Source organism: Triturus cristatus, chromosome 1_1 (genome assembly GCF_964204655.1).
Source record: "Triturus cristatus chromosome 1_1, aTriCri1.1, whole genome shotgun sequence".
In the NCBI taxonomy this organism is placed as follows: Eukaryota; Metazoa; Chordata; class Amphibia; order Caudata; family Salamandridae; genus Triturus; species Triturus cristatus.
This window is the reverse complement of record NC_140579.1, coordinates 59,862,729-59,885,496: the sequence shown is the minus strand read 5'-3', so window position 1 is coordinate 59,885,496 and position 22,768 is coordinate 59,862,729. Positions and strand designations below refer to the sequence as shown.

Below are 22,768 nucleotides of genomic sequence, written 5' to 3'. Positions count from 1 at the left end.
TAAAAAGGTCTTACAAAATACGATATGCTGCCACCACTGCTTTGTTTTCTACAGCCTGGTTTGACGATAGTCCTTTGTCCACTATGAGGGTACTCTTGGTGCACCCTCTGTCCACTATGAGCGTACTGTTGGTGCACCCCTCCAGGTCACTAAATATGTCCTAGACCTTGCGCATTCAAGGACAATCCTAGGCCTTGACTTTCACGTTAGATTAGTGTGATGTCAAGTTGAAAAATAAACTTCAAGGCATCAGATAAAACGCAGTCACTCACTCATGGCAGGAGAACTCACAAAATACCGTGCAAGCAGCAGGACACTCTTGTCCCAGTACCTCACTTACAAGTGACGTTGAATGAAGTTAGGAACTCAGCAAACTGCTGTTAGTGCACATTTCTTAACTTGGTCCAACTTTGAGCTCGAAATTCAAACTTTATCCCACACCTGATTTAACGTTTCCCTATATAGTTTTTTATTTTCCACAATTTGCAGCTCTTATGACAGCAACAACACTTTACAGTTTATAAACAGAACTGCATTTTTCATTGAACATTTTGGCCTATGGTTTGTTGAAATGATGATCCCTTCTTCACCGGAAGTGTTTCAGACAAAAGGCGTTGTGCAATTATGCGAGCCAAAGAGCCCATCATGTCAAACTTCTTCTGGTGTGGACAGACAGATACAGCTGAAATACAAATCAGAAGAAAGAATCAATACATGAGAGATTTAAGTGTAAAGAATTTAGCAGTGATTATGTCAATTGGTTTGGCTTTTATATAGTTCATACACCAAGGAGTACAGTACATGTGGACAGAAAGATGAGCAAATTAATAGATGAATGTAAAAATTATGTCCTTAGACCCTCAAAGGAGGTAAAAAAGTTCAAGATGGAGAGAAGAGTGGCGTGTCAAAGCCTATTTAATCTATGACTTCACCTAGTAAAAATCATCTTTATTTGGTTATGGTATACTTTATTTTCAATAGTCATCTGTTCTTTCCCTTCTTTGGATCCTCTATAATTATAAATCCAGTACACTCTGCATCTCCATTCCACCCTTGACCTTTTTGACATAATCATGCCTATGCAACAGTGCAATGCAGTATTTAATGTCTCTGACACCTGCATTGCAACTGGAATTGTTACATTTACTCAGCTTAATATTCAACACAAACAATTTGATGATTATGATATTAACAATTTTGAGTATTCAATGAGGTGCATGCTCGTGCTCATACAGAGCTTTATTTTTTCTAGTGCCCCCACCATTAAAACAGCAGACACCACATTATCGAGTTAAAAGACTACATTTCATTTTTGATGCATGGCACTTCCATGTGTCTTGTCCACAAGCAATCATAATGCTGACAATTAAAAGGAAAGGGATTGACAAATCAAAAGGTCTGGCTTGTTATTAATAGTATATATAGCAATTGTTAGTTTTATTGAAAAATGTTGAAAGAAAAGCACATTGTTATATTTTGTTTAGTAATGAAATGTTCAGTAGAACAACATATTTGAATTATAATGGAAACATATCTCTAATTTGAATATAAATAATGTAATTGAAATGTATGATGTTTCCAAGGCAAATTTGCAAGCTTTGTTTATGTATTGTTTTAGGTATGTCTTTATCTTAATTATAGAAATCTTGCAATTGTAAAAATAGTTTTAAGTTAGCAACGTAGAAATAGAGTAGCACAAGTGTATTAGTAGATAGGCTTGTTTTATTTTGTAGGAATTTAAAAGGTAGAGCTGAGATTAGTAAGTGTTGAATTAAATGGAACTGGAGTTAAAATGTTTTACAGTGAATGTTTTGAGGCAGTTGTTATTAGAGAGTTGATGTGTTGTTAACTTTACTTTATTATAAAGTGCTTTATGGGTGTTTGTAAAAAAATGTACTTGGTGTCATTTGGTTTTTGAGAATGTTGTACAAATGTTAGTTTGTGTTATAGAGAAGAAGGTTAGGGTTTGAGAAATATGTGATTTGATTGTGGGAATTGTGTTACTTAAATCACAGGATTTCATAATTCCCAAAGTACAGCTGTTGCAAAAGACTACTACAAATGTAAAAGGGAAGTGTTTGATGACTTCTTCTGCAATATTTCCAAATTCAACAAGACTATAGTTTGACACTGTTGACAAAACCGTTCCCTAAGGCTGGGCTTAATATATATGCTCTACAGAGGCGGAAATAGATTATGTATGGTGGGTTAGGTATGGTGGAAATGGAAGCTAGGTTAGATATGGTAGGTTAAATGTGGTATGTTGGTAGGTTTGGCAGATCGGTATGATGAGTAGGAAGGGTTGGTTAGCTATGATAGGTTAGGTATAATTGGCAAATATGGTAGATTGGTTTGGCAGGTAAGTACGGTATGTTAAGTATAGTAGGTAAGGTAGGTGAGATCCATATGATAGGTAAGTATGGAATGCAGGTACTGTAGGTAGAGAGATATGGTAGGCATGGTACTTATGATAACTACATAGAATGGAATCGTATGGTAGGCTAGTTATGGAAGGTTAGATGTGGTAGGCATGGTGTGAATGGTAGATAGGGAAGTAGGTTAGTGTTGAACCTGGCATCCTTGGTGTGGATCCCCTGACTTTTTACCTTCTGGCCTCCTGTTTTGTTAACTTAATTTTTGATGGCTTTAGGACTCTGGCACTTTGCAACTGCTAACCAGTGTATGTACTCTTTCCATAAACTCATGGTAACATTGGCTTACCATAATTGGCATATTTAATTGACTTAACTTATAAGACCCTAGTAAAGTGCACTAAATGGGTGCAAGGCTTGTAAATTAAATGCTATTAGTGGGCATGCAGCACGGATTGTGCCACCCACTTCAGTAGCCCTTTATACATGTCCCAGGCCTGTCATTGCAGAGCCTGTGTGTGCAGTTTTAAACTTCCATGTCGACCCGGCAAGTTAACCCTCTTGCCAGTGATAGAAGGAAGAATGGGATGCATCACGTAGAGACCCACACAGTTCTTAGACCCCAGGCCCCCATGTGAATCATTCAGGTTAGAGATAGTTTCAAACATTTGCAATCATGAACAGGCCAGTACATGGAAACAAATACATATAGCAGTGGGTTCAGCAGAAATACAGTACATCACGCATTAGTTTCAGGAACCATCTAGTGGTTAGTTCAAGCTGAGCCGTTGCACGAAAATAGGTTACATTCACCTTCAGTTTCAGGAAACTTGACAGAATATTTAGTGGTATGTTGAGATGAGCCATCTACCAAATGAGTCACAATTTGGCCACACAAACAGGTTACTGCAATCACCATCTGCAAGGGGAACAAGCTGAGATGCACCAATCACATAAGTCAGACTGAGCACCACCAGTGCTGAAGTCGGACCTTGTGTCCACTGTGATGCTAAGTCTACTGCTAATTTTCTGGTCCGTGAGGTAATACCCCGGTGGGGTACTCCTGAGAAGATCAGATTCGACAATAGCTCACATACTTGACCAATAATATCTTCTCCCACCTCACCACTTTGTTAGGAAGGACACAAATTCTCTTCAACTTACCACCCCCAAAGCAATGGCATCGTGGAGCACCTCAACGGCCTCCTAAAAAAACAAAACCAGTAAACATTGAGTTGTACAGTCTCCCACTAGCACCGTTCGACTTAAGATACACCTCAGGATCAGGTGATCCTTTGATCCCACATCAGATAGTGGCAAGGAGAGTAATTAACATATTTGTGCCACTAACTAGACATAAGTTGCAGACTGAGAATGCACCTGAAGTAGTACAGAGAGTACTCTTGAAGTAGTACAAACTGAGATGCCTATTTACTTGTCTCAGCTAACAAAAGCGTCAAAGTTTGTTTCTAAACAGGTTACACATGTAGCTGATACCCGCATTAATGTCCCTTTAGCTGACGCCCCTCCAGTAAATGACCAACAGACACACTTGCCATTGGGAACTTTGTTTGCAAGCGGAGATATCCTAAGTCTCAAGGAGCCTTCCCTGTAACAGACAGCGCATCGACTGCAGTGAAAATTTGTGGTCACAAGCCAGGGATCTCTCTCTCCAACATCTGCCTGTCCCAGCTGTGCCATCTATCCCTTCGGAAACGGAGCAGGAAGAAGTGGGAGAAAAGGAGAAGCAACTAGAGTAAAGCCTCTCTCTACCACTTCAACAAGAGACAATATGTATTTCAAGTTATGTGTTCAATTTTTGTTTTTCTTCCTCGGTGTACTGATACTGATGCTTTTTGTCCTCACATATTTATAATTCTTTTTTCCGACATCCACTATTACTCGCAGGCACAGAACCGCTAAAAATGATACTGTCCAGCCGCCGCTCCCGCTACGGACGAAGAACGTTAGGCATTCCCTCCTCTGTCACATCGCCCCTGGTTGCCTGAAGCTGTGTGTCTCCCCTGCAGCCGCTGGCCGACATCGCGCGGCCGTCGCAGGGGGAGACTACAGCTCCCAGAGGGCTCAGCGTCTCACCAGCTGCCTGCAATCTTCGCGCCCGGAGGCGCTTAAGTGAAGGCTCACTCCTCGGTGGAGCGGGTCTCTGTCCAGCCGCCGCTCCCGCTACGGACGAAGAACGTTAGGCATTCCCTCCTCTGTCACATCGCCCCTGGTTGCCTGAAGCTGTGTGTCTCCCCTGCAGCCGCTGGCCGACATCGCGCGGCCGTCGCAGGGGGAGACTACAGCTCCCAGAGGGCTCAGCGTCTCACCAGCTGCCTGCAATCTTCGCGCCCCGAGGCGCTTAAGTGAAGGCTCACTCCTCGGTGGAGCGGGTCTCTGTCCAGCCGCCGCTCCCGCTACGGACGAAGAACGTTAGGCATTCCCTCCTCTGTCACATCGCCCCTGGTTGCCTGAAGCTGTGTGTCTCCCCTGCAGCCGCTGGCCGACATCGCGCGGCCGTCGCAGGGGGAGACTACAGCTCCCAGAGGGCTCAGCGTCTCACCAGCTGCCTGCAATCTTCGCGCCCGGAGGCGCTTAAGTGAAGGCTCACTCCTCCGCGTCGCGGGACGCGCGCGGGTGTCGCCGGGCTGAGCCCGGGCAGAGGGCGGGCCGTCTGTGGCCGTCAGGGGCCAAAGGAGGCCGGGCTGGGCCACCCCTCTAACTCTGGGTCTGAAATTTCCTGCGAACGGTCCCCTCGTGGAGATCGTTATCAACTGGGTTTGCTACTCTGAAGGTAAATGGGAGCACTGCCACGCTCGTTTTGCTTCTAAGGATAGTGACGATATCTTCAGCAGTATTTGTGTGCACTACTGCTTAAATTGGTTGTTTCTGTTCCTTGGTCCGGCTAGCTTGCCTTTATGGCTAAAAATATTAACAAAGCTGTGGCCAAGGGGGGCGTGGGGACCTTGGATGCCTTTTTGAAGAAAGCTGAAACTGTTGTTGCCAGAGAAATCGCAAGTGTTGAGAGGAGGCTTTCCCTGGAACCAGTACTATCATCTAACCATGGATCGCAATTGAATGCTCTTATTGATGACATTGATGTGAGCTTGCCTAGTTGTCCATCTATTGTAGAGACTGCACTAGAAGTGAGAGACATTGTTGTTCCTTTTGTAGTAGATTGTACTGATGGTCCTCATCTCTCACCCCGAACCACTCGCTCTGGACAATCTCGAGTATCAATGTCCGCCACTACTAATTTAAAAAATGGTAAAAGAAAAGCGACCAAGGGTCCAAATGGAACGCGTCAAAAAGTAAAACAATCTAGGACTGTAAAGTCTGCTATTGAGTTAGTTCCACAGGATTCCACATTGGCCCCTTTGGCTCAGGGGAATAAGACGCTTGGGGCAGGTGCGAATGTTGCTCAGGTTCCTGTTGTTTCTGCTGGTTTTAACTTGATTGATATTTTAAAGCTTATGGATGAGCAATTGAAGGTTTCTCTGTCCCCGGTTTTGAATAGACTTGATAAAATTGAGAATAGACTTACTTCGATTGAGCGCCACATAGCTGGTCAGGAAACAATTTTAAGCAATCGTAATTTACTGGAGAGACCCACCTTAGCAGGAGCTATTTCCAGAGTATCCGACCTAGCTGATTCCATGATACTTACCGCTGTAGGTGTTACTAACCAATCTGCAGTGGCTGCTGTACCACCTGCTGAACTACCTGGGGGTGTTAACTTGAGTTCTCGGGATGTCCCAAGGAGAGTAAGCTTGCCCCCCACACAGGTAATTAAAGAATATCCTTTGCATTTGCCACCGGAGGCTTGTCCGTATACTGTCATTCTGGCAAATGTCCCTCCATCTACTGATGGAAAGGAAGAAAATTGGTCCTCCTTGAGGAACAAAGCTCTACATTTTTTAGCTGAAAAGACAGTTTTGGGGAGCCACCTTTTTAAGTGTTTTAAAATGGTAAGAAGGGTTCCCTGGGTGGGGAAGTTAAATAAGACACTTAAGGGCGACTGTGTAGTCGTGAGTTTTAGCTCTCCGGATTTGGTAGCTAACATTTTTAGGCAGGCAGGAACGTTTAGATTACACAATGAATATGTGAACATCCTCCCATTGGGGTTCTTCTATCCACCTCACTTACAGAGACGGGGCGGGAATAGTGGTTACAACGCCCAACCTGTCCCTGCGATTAGAACACTGGCCTTGAGTAACAGATATGAGGTCCTTAGTTCTCTGGACACAAATGACTGACTTCATGTAGCGCACAGCCAGACTTTGGATATTGAAGCCAGTGGGGTGTGTATGGAAGACGATGGAAGTGCGATGCCTGCCAATGATAATACCGGTTCTTATGGTTCAGGTGTTAGTTCCGTTACCCGAATGATTGATCGGGTTAATGGTATCAATCGGCCAAAAATTAAGTCCACTCAAGATAACCAGGTTAATGCTTCCGTTGGCACGCTTAATTATGCGCCTGTAAGGGCTTTTGCTAGGGAGGAGGTAACGGACTCCTCCCCCCAACCTTTGGTTATGGGTAATAGTGTGGCCAATGTATTAGCAAATAGGGTTACTGCCTTGTCATGGAATATAGCTGGGTTGAGAGCAAAAAGAGAGGATACAGTTTGGAAGTCATTTCTCTCTTCCTTCCATATAATTGCTTTACAAGAGACGTGGGAGGCCAGAGATTCCTTTTACTTGGATGGGTTCCAGACCTTTATTAAATATGCTGTGCCTTCTTCCTCGGGGAGACCCAGTGGTGGTCTCTTGTTATTATTTAGTCTTAAGCTTTTGTATAGCACAGAACTTGTTAAGACTAGTTCACCCAATATATTGGCGGTTAAGGTTGTAGGTGTCAACCTTCCATCAATGTTAGTTGTGAACTTTTATAATTCATTTACGAGGACGGACGAATTGGAGCATTTAAAGGTCTTATTTACCTTTTTAGAGGATTTCGATGCAAATAATGTTACCCCTTATTATTTGTTACTGTTTGGCGATTTTAATATTCATTTAAGACAATCCAATTGTTTTGGAAATTTTGAGCAGGCTTATTGCCCGCAGGAGGAAGCCCACTTTGATTTTTCAAAAGGTGGGATGTTTCTAGACAGCATTGTATCTGCTTTTAATTTATTTGTGCCAATGCAGAATTTAGTATCTCCTGTGCCTACATTCACTGGTCAGGGTCACAACAGTATTATTGATCATATACTAATTTCCTGTACTATGAAGGGACTGATAGGACCATTTTGTGTCACTGCAAACGTCCTTAGTGACCACAATCCATTATCTTTGGAATTAAATATTAATGATGTCTTTAGGCCTAATCATATGTCTACAATCTCTAATTCAAACATAGTCCCCATTAAACAGGGAACTCGTTTGAGATGGGAGGTTATTACTCCTAGTGATTTTCTTGAGAAATTGTATCACAGTAATTTGGAGGATTTTAATATTTGCCTAGCGATAGAATCTAAACCAGGGGATATTCTTGGTGCCTTTGAGCGAATAACCAGCCAGATTATGGATAATCTAACTCTCGTTGGGAAACCAAGACCTAAGAAGCATAAAAACTGGTTCGATCAGGCATGTAGTAGCACGCACTCTATTCTCTTACTGGCCTTAAAAGACGGCGCTAAAGATATCAGCAGGATTGTGGAGGCAAGAAGATCCTTCAAGAAAGCACTAAAGGCAAGGAAATCTTGCCTGAAAAAATTGGCGTGGGAAGAATTGTCAGACGCTAGTGTCTTAAAAAGTAGTTCCCAATTTTGGAAAGTAATTAACAGCCCACTTTTTAATGAAATGGAAAATATTATAAATGATTGTCTTATTGCCCCAGATAAATGGGTGTCTCATTTTAGTGGGCTTTATTCTGAGATTCCTGACCAGAATCCTGTAAATTTTGGGGATACTAATCTGTCATCGAAAATTAATTTTACTGAGGCTGAAGTTCACGACGCCATTGAATCAATGGCAAAGGGCAAAGCACCCGGCCCCGATGGTGTCCCTGCGGATTTGTACAAGGCAGATTCAAATTACTGGGCGAAACTTCTAACCTTAGTTTTTAATGCGGTAGCAAAGGAGGGTGTCCCCCGTTCTTGGGGTAAGGCCGTGATAGTACCAATATTTAAAAAAGGTGCAAGAGAGGATCCGGCTTGTTATCGGCCTATTTCTCTTCTCGATTCCGCAATGAAAATAATGGGTAAAGTTGTCCTAGCACGGTTAACATCATGGTTGGAGGACAAATCCATTATTTCGGACCTACAGTATGGTTTCAGAAAGGGAAGGAGTACGGTAGGTCAATGCCTTAATTTGCATCTCATCATTGGGAAGTATACGATTGCGAAGCAGGGGGTCTTACACTTAGCATTCATGGACCTATCTACTGCTTTTGATTTGGTTAATCGTCAAAAACTATGGGCATCCCTGGCAACTATGGGTCTTGACCCTGTGCTGATTTCCTTTTTGGCACTTATACATGAAGACACTACTGCGGCGGTCCGTTATAATAAGGACGGGAATCTAACTGATGCCTGGCAGGTGAAGCGTGGGGTGAGACAGGGGTGCATTCTCGCCCCCCTGCTTTTCTCACTCTATATTAATAACCTGGGGGAAGTTTTGTCCTCATCTTGTAAAGACATCCCAAGAGTAGGTACTAAGTTGATTCCCGCTTTGTTGTATGCGGATGACACGGTCTTATTGGCTAGAACTGCAAGAGGCCTTCAAGCCCTTTTAAATGGTTTTAACGATTTTATGGTCTCTTTGGACTTAGTAATAAATTTAAAAAAATCCCATTCTATGACAATAGGAGATGGAGCTGCAAAAAAGGTTAAATTCTTCTGCAATAAGCAGGTGCTAACAAAAGTCCAGACCTTTCCATATTTGGGGGTCACTTTTGATGACCGAGGATCATGGGTCGCGCAACGCGCACAGAAACAGAATATCCTCGCCAGGGCAACTGGAGCATTGTTGGGTTTTGCAAAACGGCTGGGATGCAAGCCCTTGCCCGCGATTTTGAAAATATATAACGCTAAGTGCGTGCCTATGGCCCTGTATGGTAGTGAGGTCTGGGGCTATGCATCGGCAGTGGAGATTCAATTAATTGAGAATGCCTTTTTTCGGAAACTTTTGTCATTGCCTGTTTCTACTTCAATCTTTAATATCCATGAAGATTTGGGGGCTGAGTATCTAGTGGATCAGATTTCCGTTGCCCCATTAATGGGTTGGTTAAGGGTCTGGGCGCAGCATCCACCAACCCTAAACCAGCTCATTATACAAGACTGTCTGGTCCTTGACAAAGCCATGTGTATTCCCTGGCTACGATATATTAAATCTAAGATGGAGACTCTTGGCTGCTTAGAATTATTTGAGAGACCATGTGAGCTGTCCAAATTGAAAATAAAAGACTTAAAATCTCAGTTCATGTGCAGGGCAAAGTTGCAGAGAGAAGGCGAGGAAGTGTGTAAACCGTCTGTTAGGAGATTTGTCATGCTAAGTATGGGCAATGAGATTCAGCCATACTTGACTTATATAAATAACCCTTTTCATCTGTTTTTATTGATTAGGTTTAAACATGACATGTTACCTTGGCTCCTAGCACACCCGAAGGGCTTTTTTAAAGAGGGCACTTTGGGCCCCTGTCCCTGTGATAACGCCTCCGAACAAAATACGCTGCATATGATTTTTTACTGCAAATTTTACACTCTGTTACGTAAGAAATTTATTTGCCCAATTTTTAAGAACTGTCACTTTGACCAAGTAAGGCCCGCCTTGGTATTTCTGCAAATGCTGGGCTCTCCTCTTGTCTGTTTTGGAGTTGCCAGCTATCTTTCAGGGGCAATTAGAAGTAGAAATCGAATGTAGTTTAATATATTTTAGCTCTATTCTTTTTATAACGTTTGAGAGTCCGAGACCAGGCCTTTTTTAACCTTTTTCTTTTGAAATCATGAAATAGTCTTTTAAATTTTGGCCTGTTTTACTTTTTAATGTTCACATTCGCCAATCATTTGTTTAAATATATTTATGTATATTTGTGCATTGTGTATTGTTTGAAATTCCTTTGTTAATTATTTTTACATGTAACTATTTGCAAATGAAATTTTCTGTATGCTTTGATGGTTTTAATTATTAACCGAATAAAGCTATTGTTGACTGACTGACTGACTGATACTGACCATCACCCTCTCCACACTGCTTTGAATGAGAATATTTGGTACCAGCACATGCATAGTATAGGCATATCCATGTCCAACACCAGCTGTTATGTATGCTCCCTCATTTCCCATGCCCCGGCAGTAGACGCATTGCATTTCCCTAAAGAGGTATCCCCAAACATTAAATGCCGTCTCTTGCACCTCTTTTTATGTAGAATAAAAGCACAACTTCAACCAACACACTTTAGCCCCATTATTGTGCAAGTTAACACAACTAGATTTTATACCACCCCTGGTGTACTACAGATCCTGACAGATAGATGAGAGTAAGAGATCAGGTATCAAGAATTAGGAAAGCACGTCATAAGAGAGATTGGTCAAAGTGGGAAAAATTGATATTAGACCAGGGCATCTTAGGGCTTACTCAACCCTGGTCCAGACGTAATAACTATAAGGCTAAGCTACTACCCCTGATTGCACAGCAGACCAGATCTCAGCATCACAGGATCAGTATTTGCCCACAATAAATGACATAGTGGAGCATATTTCACATGTAGAGCGCTATCATTATGGAATGGTACTGAGTCAGACAGCCCTTTAAGATTTGATAAGATAATTGGACAGTGTCAACAAATATGGGCTGTGAAAATACATACACTGAAACTCTGACACTGTACACTCTTTCCCTCCTGAGGCGGAAGCCGGGAGGTCTCCTGTCTATTCTTGCAATAAGTAGCATTTTTTAACAGTTTACCTGGGATACTTTTCGGTCCCGTGAATTTTTATACTCTAATTGCAGTTGGCGTGCAGTTGGTGTGTTGTAACTCCTCAGCGCTCAGCAGCGCATGGAATCCACCCCTACCCCCTCCCTCCAGCTCCAGTCCCGCTCTCGGCTGAGTATCGACGCCGAGAGCGCTGGGCGTCGAGTTTGGCGGCCATCTTGGGTCGGGCTGGGTGAGTGAGAACATCGGCAGCGCTATATAAACGGACAAGGATGGTTCCACGCAGCGGACGCGATCAGCGGACACGCCGGACCTGCGCCGGAGTCGTGCCAGAGTCCTGCCCGTCTGCGCCCGTCCGCGCACAACCGGTCACAGGGCTTAGGGACTCTGGCACACGCTCCTGCTATACTTCAGCGGACCTCCTAGGACTGAATTCCGAAAGTTATATCTTACCCCCTAGCGTAGGTGTTATACTCAAGGAACTCAACATCCTGCACAGCTCTAGTTGTAAGGACCAAAGCCTTCTAACTCCTGTGAAACTGGCTACCCTTAATACCAGGTCACTGCAGAAACATCATTTAGAGATCTTTACCCTGTTATATCCTGACACTCACCGAAACGTGGCTGAGCGACGCCTCCTCCCCGGATATCATCGCCGCCCTTCCCAGTGGGTATGATATGGTCTGGCACAATCGACCAGAAGGAACTCGGGGTGGCGGGGTAGCAACGATCTTCAAAAAGCAATTTATGGTAACAAAGATCCTAGCCGAGACCACAAATACTGTTGATCTATTGGGTATCAAAATTACCATGAACAACTCCTGTCTCATTATCTTAACAGTATATTGTCCACCCCAAAGTACTCCTGGGTTCAACGATCTCTTTCATCCAATTATATCAGATCTTTGCACACGCTACAAAAACATCCTGGTAACTGGCGATTTTAACATCCACTGGGATAAAAGTAATCAAGACCTGTCAGCCCAGAAATTACAGACCATCATGACCACTCTTGGACTAACACAACTTGTGGAAGTTCCAACCTACATAAAAGGCCATATTCTAGATCTTATTTGGTCTTCAACCCCAACAGCGGTCATTACCAGTATCTCACCTTGTCTCTGGTCAGACCACTACCTTATCTCATATGACCTACGGCAAGACATCTGCCAGACTAAACGACCGTTAAAAACCAAAAAAGTGCGCCAATGGAAAAAGGTGAATGTTGAGACCCTAACCAAAACCATGCCCAAGTACATACAGAACTCTATATTCCTTGCTGATAGTACTGATCTAGACTCCAAGTACAACTTGATAACAACCATCCTTAGGCAATCTATTGATGAGTTAGCCCCCGAAAAGGCACAAAAAATAAAAGGTGTAGAGAAAGGAGCCCCCTGGTTTACTGAAGGTCTACGCGAACAAAAGAGAAAGCTCCGCTACCTCGAAAGATGCTGGAGGAAATCTAAAAGGGCTACCGATAGGGAATCATATCGAACGTCGTTCCAAGCATATAAAAAGCTTATTACATCAGCCAAGAAGGAGTATTATGAGACGCGTATCAATAACGCCACAAACATACAGAGAGAGACCTTTCAAATATTGAAAGAGTTAAGCAAGAAAGAGGAAAAGACAGATATCACGATCGATTGCGATACCTTTCAAGGATACTTCCTGGGAAAGGTAGCGACTATCTTGTCTGATATCAAGAAGAACAACCCAGTCCCCTATATCGAACAATCGCCCCTCCCAGACTCTCCTACTCCAACTTTTACCAGTTTTCCCCACATTGACTCTAGTACTCTGAGGAAACTCGTAGCGTCTACCAAATCTGGTTCCCCCGCCGACCCCTGCCCGCCTGACATCTTCCGGATGGCAATACCGCTTCTAGAAGACCAGATCCTAGACCTTTTAAACATCTCATTAGTCACTGGATCTTTACCATCTACCTTCAAAGAGGCATGTGTTAGACCTTTGATAAAAAAGCCTGGAGCCGACCTAACTTGCCTGAAGAACTATAGGCCAATTTCCCAGCTGCCATTCCTGTCAAAGGTACTGGAACAGCACGTACTCAAGTCCCTGTCAGCCCTCCTGGAATCTCACCATCTTCTCCAGGAGCGGCAAGCTGGTTTCCGTGCCCACCATAGCACGGAACTAGTAATGCTGTCGGTACTGGATGAACTAAGATGCATGGCTGACAGTAAAAGGCCAAGCGCACTGATATTATTAGATCTTTCAGCAGCGTTTGATACTGTCAGCCATGCACTGCTCTTGGACAGGCTGGCTGGGTTCGGGATAGGAGGGCAGGCCCTTAAATGGCTCACAGCCTTCTTAACAAGAAGGACGCAGAAGATCCAGTTGGTAGACCAGGTCTCAGAGGTGGGCATGTTAGTCTGTGGGGTCCCGCAGGGGTCAGCACTCTCGCCACTTTTATTCAACCTCTACTTGCAACCACTGATAGAGTCACTGGCAAACATGAAGTGTAAAGTATTTAACTATGCCGACGACACTCAGCTATTGCTGAGTATCGAAAATACACCATCGGCACAATCAGTGGCTCAAGACATCCTACGTTTTACAGTGAACTGGATGTCATCTAACTTGCTGAAGATCAACCCGGATAAAACGGAAGTCCTTGTCATTTCGACCTCTGTTTCCCCCTGGAGCGATTTGTTCTGGCCACAAGAACTAGGCCCTACCCCAAAACCATGCCCCAATGTCAAGAGTCTTGGGATGAAAATCGATCAGGAACTCTCAATGTCCAATCAAGTCTCCGCTGTAGTTAGCTGCTGTACTAACCTGATCAGGCAATTACGTAAACTTGCCCCCCTGCTCTCGAGGAATATGCTGCAAACCATTGTCTCAGCCACAATAGTATCTCGAATAGACTATGGAAACGCGCTGTATCTCGGCCTTCCAAAGAATTCCATCAACCGTCTTCAGGTCATTCTAAACGACGCAGCACGCCTGATCTTTGGAGTGCCGAGGAGGACCCATGCTTCCCCCCTGCACCACCGATTACATTGGCTGCCCGCGGTGCAGAGAGTGGAGTTTAAAAGCATGTGTATCTGCCACAAAGCAATCCACGGACAGGCGCCAGCCTATATAAAAGAAAGGCTTGAACTCTACGAACCTAAACGTATCTTGCGATCATCTGGATCTTTCTTACTGTCTCAACCACGCTTCAAGCTAACAACCAAAGGAGGTAGATCTTTCTCAGTGCAGGCCCCTATTAGTTGGAATAAGCTACCGGAGGTGCTTCGTAGAGAGCCCAACCTTCTCCGCTTTCGGAAGTCTTTGAAGACTTTACTCTTCAAGGACGCTTTCCCGCTTCTATAGGCGATGGTTAGACCTGAGACCTATACATCTTCTTTCCATCTTTGTTCTGTACTTGGTCAGTAGCGCTTTGAGACCTGTCGGTGAGTTGGCGCGATATAAAACCCAGTTACAATTACAATTACAATTACAACTACCACACACCCTAGAAAAGCAATGGAATTAACAAAGTTTTCTATTTGTTTCACAGGAAATGGGACAGTAAAAGTGGGCAGGAACCTCAAGTGCAACATCACTACATACAACGCCAATATGCAGAGGGGCACCTCCAGCTTGATGGACCATTACTGGCCTCAACTGAAAGGGCCTCTGCTCCCCTGTGACTCTACACATCCCATCCCTGGTGATACCAGGAGTGGACATCTCAGAGTTACATGACCATCCCATGAGCCGTCCAATGACCTTATTTCATCACAACTGGAAGAAAACAGCTGCCGAATACTTTGGCACTGCAGTTTGGGAAGTATTTCCACAAGAACATAGAGTCTTTAACTACGCCCAGTATCATTGCAACCTTTCACCTATATTCTTCCCTACATTACATACATAACGTTTCTAAGGGACTGACCTTTTACCTAGATTCAACACTCCATTCAGAACGCGGGTTTTTCCCCAGTTCAAATCTCATACATTATGCATGAGGCTTCTTGAAAGCACAGCAGGACTAACAGCAGGACGAACATCTTCTGCATAATGTCTCTGTATAAAGTTCAGGCACAACATCATCCTGTAGGCCAACACAGCAAGGTAAGACCCCAGGGCATATCTATGGGTATATATACATCATGTCTTGCTTAGAACGATAGAGGAGACCGAGACTTCCCGGCTGACACACTGACCAGAGACGCTGAAGTTTCTGCATGCAGACGCTCCAGCTCGTACTGGTCTAACATCCCTCGCGGGGTGTCCAACTCGAGACCAGGATGGGTCCAATATTCTCTCATTCTCAGGTAATGGGGTGGACTAGATCCTAGAGGGATTCTTGGCATAACACCTACAATGATGCTAGGTACATTTAGGTACATCTAGTTAGGGAGGCATCGTAGGAGTACGCACTTTTTATCATGTGTTTTATATACTTGTATGTATTCATGATTGTTGCAAGATGGTAGAGCTATACCATCCATTTACTTTCTTAGTGCTTCTAATCATATATCTCTGCTACTGTGTAATGGTTGTTGCAGCTCATCTGTTCTACACTAGAATTATAACTGTTCAATAAATTCTTATTGAAAACACCCAGCCTGTTTATTCTGTGTATCTCTCTGAGACAACTAAGTGAGCACGAGTGACTGAGCCAAAGGTAGAGCATTGTTTCCACGATTCTGAGGGATCAGGGTTGTCATGTTCTGAGGTTGCCAAGAACTATTCTCTCCCCGATAAGAGGAGATTATAGTGGCACATGTTTACTTTTTGTAAGATTGTGTGTAACCATTTGCCAACTGATGCTCAACACCATAAACCAGTGGCCTTGAAACAAGTTATATGGTGACTCACCCTAAATAGCAGTTTAAGTCTGAGCCTCCAAGTTCCATAATATATCATATTTCATATTTTCACACAATAGAATTCATATGCAAGATGTTAAGTATGGTAAACAAGCTAGAATGTTGTAATGAAGTCTGTGAATGACTCATCTGTAAAAGAAAAAGAATGCTGAGGATAGTGCAGAGACATCTAATATGCTTTTAAGGCAAAATAGCCAGCAAACATTAAAATATTAAGCAAGACAATTGCCATTTCAATGGACCAGAGCTTCGTCCTTGATTAGTTGGAGCATGTAAAGCTAAAATTCATACTATTTTATTATTTTTTATTTATTTGATAAGATTTATATAGCGCTGGCTAGACCAGGAGGTATCAGAGCGCTTTACATGAGATTCTACATTGTTACAAAGTTACATCAGCTACAAGTTACATTTGTTGCAAGAAAACATTTAAAGAGCATAGAAGACGAGATAAGTGGAGCGTAGAAGGGTAGGGGAATAAGGTAAAAGGGTAGGAGGGAGATACGGCGGAGAGACGAAGGAAAGTCTGCCCAAAGTCCAGCTGGGTAGGTGACGGCAGAGGGGGAGGTCCACAGCCCATCCCCTCTATAGCTATCAGGGTAGCTCCACCGGGCATCGGCCAAAATGCTAGGTCTCAAAGGTCTTTGGTAAGTTCACTGATTCAATGTCCTGATGGGTGAGCCGGATGGGGGATATGCTCGAGGTCTGGTCAATGTCCAATTTTTGTCCAAGAGTAGTATCACATCATGGTAAAGGACCACCGTGGCGTCCATCTTGGTGTCAGGCAAGGGTTTCTGCCACTGGTGTTCCATTCAGCTGGTCCCCATTTTTATCTTTCCCCATTTTTATTTTTCCCCTACGTACTCTCAGGGGCCCCTAGGGTACTCGGCACGTTGCTATCGGTGGCCTCCTTTCTTCCCCAGCGCCGACTCGGGTGTCACAGTGCCAGCTCTCTCCCCTTGATTACTTTGGAGCCAGACAGCCCACAGTTCACTGCCGCTCTCCTTTCGCAGCCCAGTCAGGCCGCGACGCCCGCCGCAGCCACCTTTTTCTATTTCTTAGGGTCAGGCACTGAAGGTATCTTAGTGCATGCCAGCGAGTTGCTCCTTAAACTTCTCCTCCAATGTCAGGGGACAAACGCCTCACCAGCAGGGTTTTTCAGTTGCAGCTACCCATCCAGTGATATCAAAAGGGGTGCTGCACTCATTTCACCAGGGAAGCCTCTGGTCGGGCGCCATCTTAAAGTCAGGCGCAGCCTCCCACCATTGGCTCCTCTCAAGGGCCCTCACCAATGCCCAGCAGGTGCACAGATCGGTGTGGGATGATCCCTTGCGCTGGCTCAATGCTCCATGTGGCCCCCGACTCACAGCCAGCTCTACTCCACGAGACTCCGCCAGGGTGCCTCAGTCTCTCACCTGGCAGCAAAGCGGCCGCAGGACTCCGGGAGCAGAATCACGGGGGTGGCGAGCCTCATCCAGCTCTCCCTCGTGCCTCTGTGGGTCTTGTCACGTCTCCGGCTCCGTCGCTGTCCGCCCGGGACCCGCTGTGCCTGTGCTCAATCAGGTCGTCTCTTGGCCTTTCTCGGCCGCGGTCCATGGCGCCATCTTGTCACTGCCCTTTGCTCACAGCCATGCTGCGGACTCCGCTCCCGATCACAACTGCTGCATTAAGGGGGTGCCCTCTGGCAATCCTGGTTGGGGCCCTGGGCCAGAGCCCACTTTGCCGATGCTTTAAAACGTCAGCCACTCCCCGCCAAAAACAATGGGTTAAGTTTGTCCTCCCTTCCTTTCACCCATGTCCCTCCACTCAAAAGGATGTCGGAAGATAGGCTGATGTAAAATGATCAAAGCCCCCTTCAACCCCCACAGCCCTCTTCCCATCAATAAAAGGCCCGTGACAATGGAGGGACATCCATCCGCAGCACTCCTCGCCCCTTTTCAGATGAAAATGTGATTTTAGGTACATTTAGACAGTTTTTCTCAATAAAAGTGAATGTAAGTGGGAACACGTGCAAGAAGTGAAACTAACACATAGCCAGGTGCCAGGATCTTTCTGTGGTAAGGAATGTGAGAAGACCTGGGAAGAAGGATACAGTCAGAAATAGTAGGAGCTGGTACAAAAATGAAATTCCAATTGATTCCTTATTAAGTCACACATGACAATTAACATTTTCATAGTAAACATATAAGCATTAAGGCACATATGCAACTAAATTCCCTATCTCACATTAAAGAAACGTAGACAAAAATTAGTTGAGGCCGTGTCCTCTTCAGTATTTTTATGTTCATGAAGCCACCCAGGGGATCAGCCTTATGATCCTTGGAGCTGTTTCTCACCTTGGATTTCAAGTGGACTGGGATCTAAACTCCTCGGGTCCTTCTCACAGGTCACAGATGCCAAGTGCAGCAGGTTCAGTCCACCTGTTATCATTTTACAAGTCCAGCAGGGTTCAGAAGAAGACTGGGTGAGGGTCCAGCATTGTAGGGTTCACCAGCCCGTGGGTATGAGGCACCCTACGAAGGGTGCAAACATTTCATAAGTGCCTCGAACAGGCCAGTCATGCAGATTGGCACAGTTCGTCCAAACAGGAGGAGCAGCAGCCCCATCCTGAATGTTCTGCTGAACTCAAATGAGTCAACTTTGCCTATTCAGGTCGGTAAGTGAGTCAAACTGGTCTATTTTGTGGCTCTTGGATGGAATTTCACACCTCATTACAGGCAGTGCTCTTCAGCAGCTGCTGGCCTAGGCTAATTAGCCAACAGTGGCTCAGGCAAGTAAATATACGTTTTAATGAAAGTTATATTTCCTAACTAGTTATAGAAAATCTGACTTAACCAATGGATAGAATTTTTTTTAAACATTTAGGAAAAGCTCTTGGACATTTTCTATAGGTGTTTCCCACGGGATAATGAGGAAATAGTAATTTAATCTGCTTAACCAGTATTCCCTATGGGAACAGCTAAATCCAACACAGTGAAAGAAACTGTTGGTGATGTATTCACTGTAGTTACATGCTAACATTAATTTAGGCATGTGACACTTCTTGAAACTATGCCTGTACGGGAAATAAGGTGACTTTAGGGGTGACTTATTTAGATCTTAGTAACAGGTTTTAGGGCCTCTATGAGCCATTTCACTGGACCAGAGCTTCATCCTTGACTAGTAGGAGCATGCAATGCTAAAATCCATGTTGATCACCCAAAAAGGGTTCGCTCTGCAACTTTAAGCACATATCAAACTGAATAAGGTTGACAAGAGGTCATGATTACATAGTCATCAGCACAGGTGACGTTCGTCAAGAGAAGTGGTCACTGCAATCCAATCGTGCAACCAAGAAAAAGCAAACAATACCTAACTGCACTGCAGAGCCATGCTTCAGCACAGGCGAAAAATGGCTTAGAAATACATCCAACCAGGGAAGAAAGTCCAGAGCGTGATTTAGAAAGAGAAATGAAGAATACGGGAAACCAAGGATACCTTACTGCATGGCCACAGACCTGCTCTCTCCCTCTGCAGCTCTGCTGTGCCGCTGCCCTGTGCAGGTAGGGGTTCGAGCCGCTGTCTAGAGTGTATTGTGCCCGTCCTGAGTCCCTCTGCAATTGTGCCTTGTACTTTGGTTAATATTTGTTGCCTTATGTTTACAGTGCCCTTTTTTTTCACTGTATTGTTGCCTTGCCTTATTGTGCCACTTTCTGTTTTGCCTTATTGTGCCATTCTCTGTTTGATGAGCTCTCGCCCCGTTTCCCGCTTCCCTTTCCTGATGACGCTGCTGCCCCCGTGGCCCCTCCCCCCTGCCGATTCCCACTCCCGCCTCCCTCCCCCTTCCCTTTAATGCCGGCCGAAGCGCGGCCGCGCTGCTAGCCCGCCTTTGCAAGCCAGTCTGCGCCCGTCCGCGACCCGACCTGGACCAGCGACAGGGACCCTGGCTCTCCCACCATCTACCACTACGATCCAGCTGCCCTCCTTGCACTCAACCCCTGAAGGAACAACAACTGCCAGCTGTCGACGCCAAACACCACCCATGGCCAGTTCTCCTGCTGACACTCCTTCACCATCCACTGCACCCCCACGACCTCCGCACCCAGGCCAAATGCCCGCACCACCGAGCCCTGAAGTGCATCCTCCTCAACGTGTGCTACCTGCACAGACATGTCATAGAGATCTGGGACATCCTCGACACCCTCTCGCCAGATGTCGCTTTCTTCAAGGAAACCTGGACAAACAACACCTCCGACCGCGACATCGCCACCACCATTCTTGACGGCTACAAGATCCAGAAGAAGGACCGCCCCCACCGCCCAGGAGGAGGACTCGCCATCACACACAAGACCTCCCTCCATCTCTGCACCTCCAACACGAGCGACTGCCTCTCCAACACGAGCACCTCCACTTCCAGATCCAGACCAGTCCCAGAACCACGCTTCAGTGCACCCTTGCCTACAGACCCTCAGGGCCTCGCACTCCTTTCACCACCATCATTGCCGACCTCATCCCACCCCACACCATCACCTCCACAGACTTCATACTCATCGGAGACCTGAACGTTCACCTTGACAACCACAGCGACCCCGACGCCACCGCCCTCCTGGACAACCTCGCCAACCTCAGACTGAAGCAGCTCATCACCATCCCCACCCACAAGGCCGGTCACATCCACTAACCCATCTTCGCAGGAGGGACCAACATACACTTCAGCTACACCTCGCAGCCCCTCTGCACAGACCACCTCTGTGCACACTTCTCTTTCAGCACCACCACTGCACACAAGCCAGCCCTGCACCCACCACAGAGGAATTGGAACAATGTCACAGTGGAGCACCTCAACTCCACCCTCATCCATGACCCCCCCTGTACCATGACCAATGCCAACTCTGCAGCCACGGAACTAAACCCCTGGATCACCAGCTGCGCAGACAAGCTCGCACCCCTCTGCCACCCCAACAGACTACACCCCAGAAGGCCAACTCGTTCACCGCCTAAGTCCAAGAAGCCAGATGCTCATGCAGACGACTCGAGAAACAAAGGAGAAACAGCAAAACCAACGAAGACCAGACCACCTACAAGCCACCATGACAGAATACCACCAACTCATTAGAGCCACCAAGAGGACCTTCATCCAGAATAAAATCTTCACCAATGCCCGCAACTCAAATGAGCACTTCAAAATCATCCAGCAGTTCACCAAACCCCCCAGCGAAGCCACTGATATCACACCGTCCCAGGACCTCTCCAACAACCTCCTGAAAATCAAGGCCCTCTCGACAACTTCAGCAAACAGACCCTAGAAACCAGCCTCACCTCCAGCAATTACAGCCAGCCCGCCATCACCACCTGGACACCGGTCACCACCGAAGACACCACCACGACAATGAAGAGCACCCATTCAGGAGCCCCGAGAGATCCCTGCCCGACTCACATCTTCCACAGAGCTGTGACCGTCATTTCAACCAAACTACGTCACACCATCAATGCCACCTTTGAAGCCGGCATCTTCCCCAATGACTGGAAGCGGACAAAGGTCAAGCCCCTCCTCAAGAAACCCTTGACTGACCCGACAGACCTGAAAAACTTCCGACCTGCCTCCTTCCCTTCGCAGCCAAAGTCCCCAAGAAATTCGTCAATGCCCAACTGACCGCCTTCGTCGAAGAGAACGCCATCCTCGACTCCTCCCATCCAATTTCTGCAGCAACCACAGCACTGAGACCGCCATCCGCTTCGCCACAGACGACATCCGCGTACCACTAGACCAGGGCCACACAGCGGCCCTCCTCCTGCTAGACCTCTCCGCAGCCTTTGACATCGTCTCCTATTGCACTCTTGCAGCCAGACTTCATGACACTGACATACGGAGAACCACCCTCGACTGGATCCAATCATTTCTCGCCAGCAGAACTCAAAGGATCAGACTCCCATCGTTCCTCTCCGAACCCACAGAGATCAACTGTGGAATACCCCAAGGATCATCGCTCAGCCCCATGCTCTTCAACATCAACATGGCCCCCCGCGCTGCCATCGTCAGACAGCATGCGCTCAGCAAAGTATCCTACGCCTACGACACCCAGCTCATCCTCTCCCTCACGAAAAACCCGAAGACACCAGACTCAGCTTCCAGGAAGGAATGAAAGACGTTGCAGCCTGGATGAGCAACAGCTGCCTAAAACTCAACTCTGAGAAGACAGAGGTTCTCATCCTTGGACCCTCCCCCACCACTGGGGACAGCATCTGGAAACCCTCCTTCCCCGATGGACCACGCCCGGAACCTCTGCATCATCCTAGACTCCTCCCTCACCATGACCCACCAGATCAACGCCATCGCCTCCACCTGTTTCAACTCCCTCCGCACCCTTCGCAAGACCTTTAAGTGGATCCCCCCGAACCCAGGAAGATTGTCACACACGCACTCATAACTAGCAGACTGGACTACAGAAACGCCCTCTACATTGAAATCTACAAATCACTGCTACACAAACTCCAGACCATCCAGAACACCGCAGCCAGACTCATCCACGGCACCCCGCGGCATGAGCACATGACCCAACACCTGCGAGACCTCCACTGGCTCCCAGTCGAGAAACCACTCGCCCATGCTCCCAGTTGAGAAGCTACTCACCCACACCTACAAATCCCTCCACAACATCGGACCCAAATACCTCAACGAAAGAATCTCTTTCCATG

At 46.0% G+C, this 22,768-nt stretch overlaps 1 protein-coding gene across 7 annotated transcripts in view; it reads right to left on the bottom strand.

Moving 5' to 3' along the window:
- Window positions 1-410: 410 nt before the first annotated feature.
- Window positions 411-22,768, bottom strand: part of LOC146869396 (omega-hydroxyceramide transacylase-like) — a 485,268-nt gene continuing 462,910 nt past the window's right edge. For 3 of the 7 annotated variants that reach the window (XM_085599720.1, XM_085599726.1, XM_085599731.1), the window contains one exon: window positions 411-682. In XM_085599720.1, coding sequence (XP_085455846.1) covers window positions 540-682 — 143 coding nt within the window. In that variant the 3' untranslated portion in view covers window positions 411-539. Of the gene's footprint in view, window positions 683-3,185; window positions 3,292-3,536; window positions 3,579-22,768 lie in introns of all 7 variants that reach the window. The other 4 variants (XM_085599727.1, XM_085599733.1, XM_085599723.1 and 1 more) reach the window with 3 other exon arrangements.